Source organism: Eurypyga helias, unplaced genomic scaffold, assembly GCF_000690775.1.
Source record: "Eurypyga helias isolate BGI_N326 unplaced genomic scaffold, ASM69077v1 scaffold25258, whole genome shotgun sequence".
In the NCBI taxonomy this organism is placed as follows: Eukaryota; Metazoa; Chordata; class Aves; order Eurypygiformes; family Eurypygidae; genus Eurypyga; species Eurypyga helias.
The window spans coordinates 28,339-37,667 of NW_010267917.1; the positions used below are offsets into that span (position 1 = coordinate 28,339).

Here is a 9,329-nt window from a genome sequence, read left to right on the forward strand (position 1 = left end):
GTAAGATCATTTTTTTAGCAATTTAGTCACCCATCAAACACTGGGAAAAGCACTCAGTGAGTAAGAAATCCGACAAAGAATTGCTAACTTTTTTGCTTCGGAGGGATACTGGGTCCATCTTTAGCTTATAAAGTACCAACAATTTGATAATTACTTTCTAAAGAAAAGGGTCATAATTTAAATCAAGTCAGTGACAAAAGAACCTAGTTAAGTATATAGGATATCTTAGTATTTTAACTCCAGTCAACACAGGAAAAACCCTAACCCACAATACTAGTGCCCATATAAAAAAAAAAAGGAGGTGTGGGGGTGTGGGCAAAGAGATGTTGATAGTACAAGGGGTAATGGGTATAAATTGAAATCAGGGAGGTTTAGATTAGATATCAGGAAGAAATTCTTCACAGAGAGGGTGGTGAGGCACTGGAAGAGGTTGCCCAGAGAAGCTGTGGATGCCCCATCCCTGGAAGTGTTCAAGGCCAGGCTGGATGAGGTTTTGAGCAACCTGGTCTAGTGCAAGGTGTCCCTGCCCATGGCAAGGGGGTTGGAACTGGATGATCTTTAAGGTCCCTTCCAACCCAAACCATTCTGTGATTCTATGATTCTATGTTCTGAGATACCCAGACATTCTGATAAACCGGGCATTATACTTTATGAAATTGTGCACTTTGGCCACTTCAAAGAAAATTACGTTTTCTAAAACTAATCCTCCCCCCAAGCACCTTAAATATTACTTTTTTTGTCCTGTTAATGTATTTTTAAGGATACATTTATTCTTCAACTAGTACAATGCTTGGGAAAGGAATCATAGTTTGGGTTGGAAGGGACCTTAAAGACCACCCAGTTCCAACCCCCCTGCCATGGGCAGGGACACCTTCCACTAGACCAGGTTGCTCAAAGCCTCATCCAGCCTGGCCTTGAGCACTTCCAGGGATGGGGCATCCACAGCTTCTTGCAGAAGCACAGTAAGTGATGGTTTCCTGTTACAAACAGATCGATACTGGAAAGCAATGCAACCTAGCTGCAATCTGCTGAGCTAGCCCTCACATGACCGTAATGGACTGGTTCCTGTTAGCTCAGATCACTGATGGAAACCTGGCTCAGAAGGCAACTGCATCAGCACAAGGCATGAGGCAAGATCTGGGTGTGGGAACTCGTGCAGAGCTGTGACCACCCATCTGCAGCACAGCCCAGCCTGCTTGCAGTAAGCACGTCAAACAGAACAAGCATGTCACAACACAGAAAATTTAGGCTAAACAGCAAATGGACTGTTACCCCCTTATTTCTCCTAATAGCTCAGTAATTTCTGATAATGCCAATGTCAGGTGTATCCACCTGAGGAAGTGCTGTATACCACTGTCTGATCTGACAGTCTGACCCAGAGCAGTAAGAAATGACCAACTCATGCTGGCTCTTTCCGACTGTTCATGCATTTAATCGTAGGGTTCCCCCCTCGCCCCCCCCATTAATATAACTTCTATTAAACCACTAGTGATGCCATTTTCTAGATGTGGATTCCAGAAATCAACCGCACGAGCAATTTACTCAGAGCCATACGCAAGTTGGCAGACATTGACACCGCCTTGTTACTCATTTCCTAACACTTCTTCAGTCTCCTGAACGCTAACTGGGGAGAGAAAACAAAGTTATGTTTGACTAGGTGAGCACCTGCAAGGATATTCAGCAACGAACTTTCACAGTAGAAACGTGGCTAATAAATCCCGTCTGGATGGTCTCTGACCAGCACAAGATTTGAGAGAGATCCTATCAATGCTGCTTAAGCACTGGCACATCCCCAGCTACGCAGGTGAAACAGCCTCTCTCGCAGCCACACCTGCACATTGCTGCGAACACTTCGCAGTCACGGGTTACGTGATGCAATGTAAACCTAGGGAATAAATTAACACTCTGCAGAAAGTCAAACCAAACACCTCTTGCCCAAGGGAAACTCCGACGCTAATTCAGAGAAGAATCTACAGAAACACAGAAAACACTAACCTACTGAGGAGAAAGCTCCGTATTTAACCGCTGGCTATGCGGGGAGCTATTGTTTTTATCTACCCATCAGTAGGGATCCTGCGGAGGCAGACGAATCCCTTTTGCTGCTAGGTCTCAAAAACTGAACTCTGCTACGCTAGGGCTATCACAGCATGCAGTCACAAGCTGGCTCCTCACCTAAGGAAAAAAAATACTAGAAAGGCAGCTTCTTAAAACAAGAGTCCCCAACACTGGGCTATCTGGACACCAGTCACAGAAGAATCCAGGTTGGGGTAGACTTCAAAGCTGCCCAATTCAACCTCCTACTTGAACAGGGCTTTACTGCAAGGTTAGGAAGGCTTAAAAAAAAAAAAAAAAAAAAAAAAAAAAGAAAAATAAATTAAAAACCCCAACACACACACCAGGCTAAGACACTGCCACGTTACCCTTTCACTACAACTCCTACCCTTCCCAAGTGTCCAGTCCAAAGACTGAGAACCTAGGAATACATGCAGTGCTTTAAAAACTTCCATTTTATTTGTGGTGAATGTATTCCCTCCTCCACCAAGAGTTCTGTGGAGAAATTTTATTGTACACAATCGATGCCAGAACGCAAGACAGTAATCCCCAGCCACACAGACAACTCAGCCAAGAGTTTACTACTCGCAAGCTTTAGCACACAGGAGATTAACTTCTGATTCCTCACATTCTTTTTTGCTATCTTGCGTATAGTAACCACACGGCCCTCCTATAACCAAGCTCTCTGCAAGTACCAGAAACCCGTAACACTTTCAGAACACTAGAGATGATAATGTGAAGAGCCGTACTCTTCCCAAGTACCACAAGGTATCAGCCTTATTCTCCAGCACAAAAATTCCCAGCAAGAACCATTAAATTATTAAGCACTCGCGATGGAATGCTTTTACAAAAGCAGCAATTAATAACACATTATCTTGAACATGTTTGTGAAAAAGGAAAAGGAAGGTCAGGAGATCCTCAGAAATGCCACGCCTGACATTTTTCCTGATTCTGTATGTTTGTAAAACATAAGTGTGGCTGAATTTGTGAAGTGACCTTCTGACAAGTTGCTTGCAGTAACTGAATCTCTGCAGACAGTGCTAATACCTTAGTGGGTGGTGAGGAATTAAATTTATTCTTTTGTTTCATAAATTCACGTAGATATCTTGCTACCAGAACAGGTTTTTCAAACAACACAAGAAACATTAGTTGGACAAATTAAGTGTCCTATGCTTGTGTTGTGGACCATCAGACCATACCCATCATACGCTGTACGTGGCGGACCCCACTGGTAAGAGACAGTAGGTGAAGAACCTGCCATAAGGCCTCTGTAAAGTTGCATTTTTCTAAACTAAGTGGATGTGTCCATACATGGTCAAAGGCACAGAGAGCAGCAACATCTGGAAAAGATCCAGAAAATCACTGTAAACTAGTGTCATTCATAGTTAAGCATCCAACTACATCCTATCATCTGATTTGCAAGTATTCCCAAGGGATTCATGGAAAACATTAGTTCAAGTCTTGGAATTTAAAACTTTTTAATAAAAGTCTCCTCCAAAGAGCCATTTTCCCATGCACTCCAGTCAACTGGGTCACACGGGTCTCCTTGGCAGTTACTACACTGCATTCGTGACATGATGCTTGTCACGGCGTGACTACTTCCAATGGATGAAGCAAGTCTTTACCATACTGCATTTAAGACAGTCAACTAGTGATCAGAGAAAACATATTTCTCCAGGAAACCATCAGTTCTCAAGGAGTCTCCTTTGAATTGTCTGACATCAAATCACTTAGTGTTAAGTGTTCTTCTGTGTTTTCCATTAAATTTATACAAAGGACCTGCCTCATAAAACAAGTTCAGACTGCAATTTTTTCAAGCCCAAACCACAGTTTGTCTATGTAAGACTCTCTTACACAATTCCTGATGAAGAAGTTATTCCCACCACACAAGAGCAGGCAATTATCACCACCAAGATTTTAGGATGCTCTGGTGGTCTGTCTCACCTCTTGACATCCTCAGCTCAGAAAGGTCTACACTGGCAAACAGTACAAATCCTATGGATGCAAACAGCAGCCCCCACTGTTAATTGATTTAATATTCGACTGAAATCACCTCCACATCATATAGTTGTTTGCACACACAATGTTCAAGGTAGTAGGGGGAAATAATTATATCCTCACTTCAATATTGACACTGAAATAAGAGAGCTTCAGTTTCCTTTTTAAGATGCTATGCTTACTGATTTTTCATCTGTCACAACAAGTAACTGAAAGCAAAGCAATGCTACACTACAATTGCACTCAAACAAAAAAACCTGACCTCATTAGATAAAGTAAACAATAGTTTCTAAGGGGGAAGGTGGTCTTAATGTAGTTGGAATAAAATACTTTTAATTTGCTAAGTTATGACAGACCCCATTCACTACGGACAAAAGTTTTGGCTAGCTCTCAGCCACCCTCAGGCTTTAACCCACCCAGTGGAAGTAGGGAAAAATGCAACGGCTTTTCAGCCAGGGCTCTGTTCAAGACTCTCTTCCTTCGGCCTAAGAAAAAAAAATTACATGCTTAAAAAAAAAAAATATTAAAAAATGAACTGAAGCTTAAAAAAATTAAGAAGGGATTCTTCTTCAACCAGTAAAAGAATAAAAATCAAACCACCACTGAAGAGCTCAAAAGGTCAGGATGAACAGATCATCTAATCTTGCCACCAAACAGATAAAAATACTTAACTCAGATTACAGAAGCTACACACACACACAGAGGGTTTTAGTTTTTCTTACACTGATCCACCTTTGGCCAGGGTGGGACTAAGTTATCTTTGAAAGATGCCGTGAGGTTTGGGTTTTTTTGTTAAGTCCAGCTTGTGTTTAAATTCTTTCTATGACAGCTCTCAGTTAAAAAAATACATAAATCTTCCAATGAGAGGGATGATACTCACTGTTATTTAAATGATAATTCAATGAACTGAACTGTAACCCTGTTATGTGTAACCAACAGTCTCTCTTCCAATAAAGAAATCGCTCTTCTACATAAGTTTTCCAACGTTCACTGATTATTTCATTAATAAGCCTATTATACCAGAGCTTAACTCTTTGGCACCTTTTCCAGCCCACTTAAAACATCTCTTTGAAACAGGCACATAAATTCAACCCTTCTAATTCAAACAATGCTCTAATGTCCCTGCTTTTTAAGTCCATTTTCTCAGTCACTATGTTTTTACATTGAACTAGTAAAATAGCCTAACAGACATGACTCAAGTGTAAAAAAAAAAAACAAGTATTGTTAATAAAACTCAGGGTGTTCAAAAGTCTTCTACCAAATTAAAAAAAATTGTATTCTGCAACAAATGCATTTTCTATTAGCATTGTACACTGATGATGTGTTGACAAGCAGTGTCATTTAACCTTTTTCGTATAAGAGTAACATTTCCTGGCCCTCTGGCAATTATTCAGTGTTCTAAGATTAGATTTGGAAAATAAACTAACCCACAAAAAAACCATTCTTACCCAAACCCCCAAACAAAAGCCAACAAAAACCCCACAAAACAGTCAGGTCGGGGAATCAGAGCACTGGACCACAGTTATGTGATTCCACTGAATAGAAAAAGCAGGAAGTTTTATGGCTTCTCTTTAGCACCTTGTGTACCCTCCTAACCCAACGCAAGGCTTAACCACAATTCTGCCACTGCCCAGTCACTTCAGCCACAGCTGACGCCATTGGAGACGTGTTTCACAGCTGGAGGAACTCTGCTGGATAACAAACAGCAGCAATGCTGAGCATCCCCACCCCTCATGTCTACCAAGTTAGATTATCACAAGCTATCTCCACCAAAATCTTAAACAAGTGCCTGTTGTGCATCAAGAGAGATGAACGGGGCTCATGCATCCTTATTCAGCCCCTAAGGCAGAAAATAGCCCACCCAAACGTAACTATTTCGTAAACTACAGGTAACAATATTTAATTATTTCTTAGGAATAGTGTTTTGAGTTTTTTAAATAATCATTTTATAATACAAAACACATGCTCTTTCTCTTGGGATAAAATATAATTGATCACTAGCAAATTATTACACAAAACAGATGGATCAGGTTCAGTTTTCCACTCTTTGACTAAGTATTCAGTTGTTTCATGCACTTGCAGGAACCTCATCTTTGCCTATACAGGCCTAGGGCTTAAAGTCAGCCAGGTTCAGCCTAGTCCCAAACCTGTTACAGAACAACAACGTACAACAGGCAAAAAGCGTACCACAAAGGATACGGGCTGCAGAAGACTGTTGGATACCTTTATACAGTGGGTCCTTACACTTATGGCAAATCCCTAGGTAGATGGTTTCTGAAAGTCTTCCTTAAGCGGTCAAGGGTTTTACTGCACATCTACGTATTTCTTCAGATATATGCAGTATTTTAATTACGGTAAGGCATTCCATTTCCAAACAGGACTGCACCCACCTGATGTTTCTAAAGTACAGGCAGCATACAAAGACCTTCACTTCAGGGCTCCCACGTTTCAACAGGGTACAAGTTTCAGAACCTGGAAGTTTTGTATCGCTAAGGCACAGCGAGTATTTCTTAGTGGTTCACACCACGGCTAAGCTGATTTGAAATACAGGTGCTTACGTGACAACTGCGTCACCTTACGTTACCACACTGCAAGTTACATGCTTCAAGCCGCAGGTTTTCCCCCCCCCCAGACATACCTGTACAGTCTTTTTAATTCTGTGTGAAGGACCTGGATACTCTGGAGAATACAATTCTGTTAAGAATAATGAGTTGATTAATGTTGATTTTCCCAGTCCGGATTCACCTGGAAGAAAACAGAACAGTTTCAATAAAACCAGGAGTATCACACAGAGGATAAACACATCTACATTTCAAACACTCTTGAAATGTGGTACCTGAAAACATGCACTGCGCTCCAAGGCTTTGAGAAGCTACCACCTTCCTAATTTCGAGGAAAACTCTGCAAATCCAGCTGTCATGACTGGATTTTACACACATCCACTGTTTCGACCATATTGAGTCCTGAGTGCATTTAGCACTTCTCCGCTGATCTGCTATTACCCCACGTTAAATGTTACACACCAGCTGTCTTCCTGGTAAGACTTCCTACCGTAACCCTAAAGCTGCCACAGCCATCTCCTTTATTTCAAGTGTTATTTGAGGGCCTTATCCTACGGGGAGCGGGGAAGAGAGAGAAAGAGAGATCGAGATTATTTTGGTCTAACTACTAAAGCCACAAAAGCTAAAATGATGTTCCAGAACTACGTGGTTTGCCTGAGAATTTTGTTGTTGTTGGGGCAGGGAAGAGGGATTGCATTCCGTTTAGTCGTTTTTTGGTAATTTGTTCATCAGCAAAAATAAGTCAGCCTCTCTAAAGAATCCGGAGACGCTACTGCCAAAAAAGTCACAATTCCCACAGCAAAGATTATCTCCCATTTACAGCTCTACAGAGACAGGAGCAAGAATTTCAGATCAACTACTTATTACACTATTTAAAAAGACAAGTCTCCTGCTTCACATTTGCTTTTCTATTGCAAAGGAGCTACTTCAACATAATCCACACTGGCATGAGAACTAAGACAAAAGTATATAGAAATTATGCTTTAATTTGTGCTTTATGCTTTTATGCTTTAACCCTGTTGGAGCGAGTCCAGAGGAGGGCACGAAGATGCTCCGAGGGCTGGAGCCCCTCTGCTCTGGGGACAGGCTGGGAGAGGTGGGCTTGTTCAGCCTGGAGAAGAGAAGGCTCCGGGGAGACCTTATAGCACCTTCCAGTGCCTGAAGGGGCTACAAGGAAGCTGGGGGGGACTTTTTACAAGGGTCTGTAGTGACAGGACAAGGGGGAACGGGGTTAAATTGAAAGGGGGGGGGTTTAGATTAGATATCAGGAAGAAGTTCTTCCCGGAGAGGGTGGTGAGGCACTGGCACAGGTTGCCCAGAGAAGCTGTGGATGCCCCATCCCTGGAAGTGTTCAAGGCCAGGCTGGATGAGGCTTGGAGCAACCTGGTCTAGTGGAAGGTGTCCCTGCCCATGGCAGGGGGGTTGGAACTGGATGGTCTTTAAGGTCCCTTCCAACCCAAACGATTCCAAGTTTTCATATTCAGTGCTGTTAGTACACTGACCTAAACTGAAACAGTCACACAGAAACCTGCTCTTAAATTAACGAATTTGGGTGCAAACTACTAGTGACATCCTTTCACTAAGGGAGGAGAGTGAGCTTCACTGCCCGCACACTTAAAACAAAAAACCTAACCTGTTAATCCTCCCCCTCCCCAAACAAATAGTGGTTGATTTAAAGACAAAACTCAGCTTCACAACTGTGGGGATAAACGCCCTGGATTAATGCAAGTAACAGAGTTACAGACCAGCAAGTGGTTAGGAGCCTCAGGCAGGCGAGACGGTCTCTCCACTGCAATAGCTGGCTCGGTTTCATACAGAAGCTGGCTTACACCCATCAGCCATGGCGATTATACCAGCGCAGCTCAAAGTCTCCGCAGTGCCCAACAGAGCAATCTGATCAGCTGTACTGTAAACGGGTTAGCAGCTGATGAACCATCGCAACCAGAGCTCCTGCAGGCCGGCAAAGTCATTAGCAGTGCTTGTTCCTTAATCCACACCCTGTCCAAGAGCTGAGCCAACCCGTGCTGCGAGTTGGGGCTGGCTGCCGCTGGGACCATGGGCTGCACAGCCAAGGAACAAGGGGGTACGCAAGCGATCACCTCGGGATAGCAGTGTGGGAACACTACCCCAATGTGACAGCTGTATGCGAGCCAGAAGGGAGAGGCTTACTAACAAGCATTTCATTGCTGCCACTGTGGATTTTGCCTTCTTCTGTGGTCAGATGCATTAGACATTTCATACCTACGCTGTAAATACAGTGACTAAAATCTTGCTGTAAAGGACACACGTCACCTACTCCATGCTTGCAGGATCTTTAGGGCAGGGTCAGCTGCAGCCCATGGGTTTCCCTACCAAGTCTGCAATAGAGAGCAGCTTCTGACAAGCACAGCTTTCCAGCCTTATAGCTGCAGCCAGTTTGAGGCTTAACCTTCTCCATCTCACGGCTCTGCTCCAGATGCACATATCATTCCAGTTAAACTGGAGTGTTTTCTTCCTTACTGAAACCCTCAAGAAAAGTGCTCTGATTTTGCAATGTACAATTCATATCCTTTCAGCGAATAGCACTTTTTTTAGTTGACCATAATCTTGCAAAAGGCTCTCTACTGCGCTATTAAAGAAGGATTTGTGTATCAGATTCTACTTCATTATACAAAAAGGGTTCTCCCTTCTTTTCCCTTCTATCAGGGTTATTGCTGGTCTTAACATGCTACAGAACTT

The 9,329-nt window shown here is 42.7% G+C and overlaps 1 protein-coding gene across 1 annotated transcript in view; it reads right to left on the bottom strand.

Moving 5' to 3' along the window:
* The window catches only part of SEPT7 (septin 7), a 29,974-nt gene extending 21,521 nt beyond the window's left edge, over positions 1–8,453 (bottom strand). The window contains exons 1-2 of the mRNA XM_010157592.1: positions 8,441–8,453; positions 6,689–6,795 (exon numbers count right to left, since the gene is read on the bottom strand). Coding sequence (XP_010155894.1) covers positions 6,689–6,795; positions 8,441–8,453 — 120 coding nt within the window. The remainder of the gene's footprint in view (positions 1–6,688; positions 6,796–8,440) is intronic.
* Between the last annotated feature and the right edge of the window lie 876 nt (positions 8,454–9,329).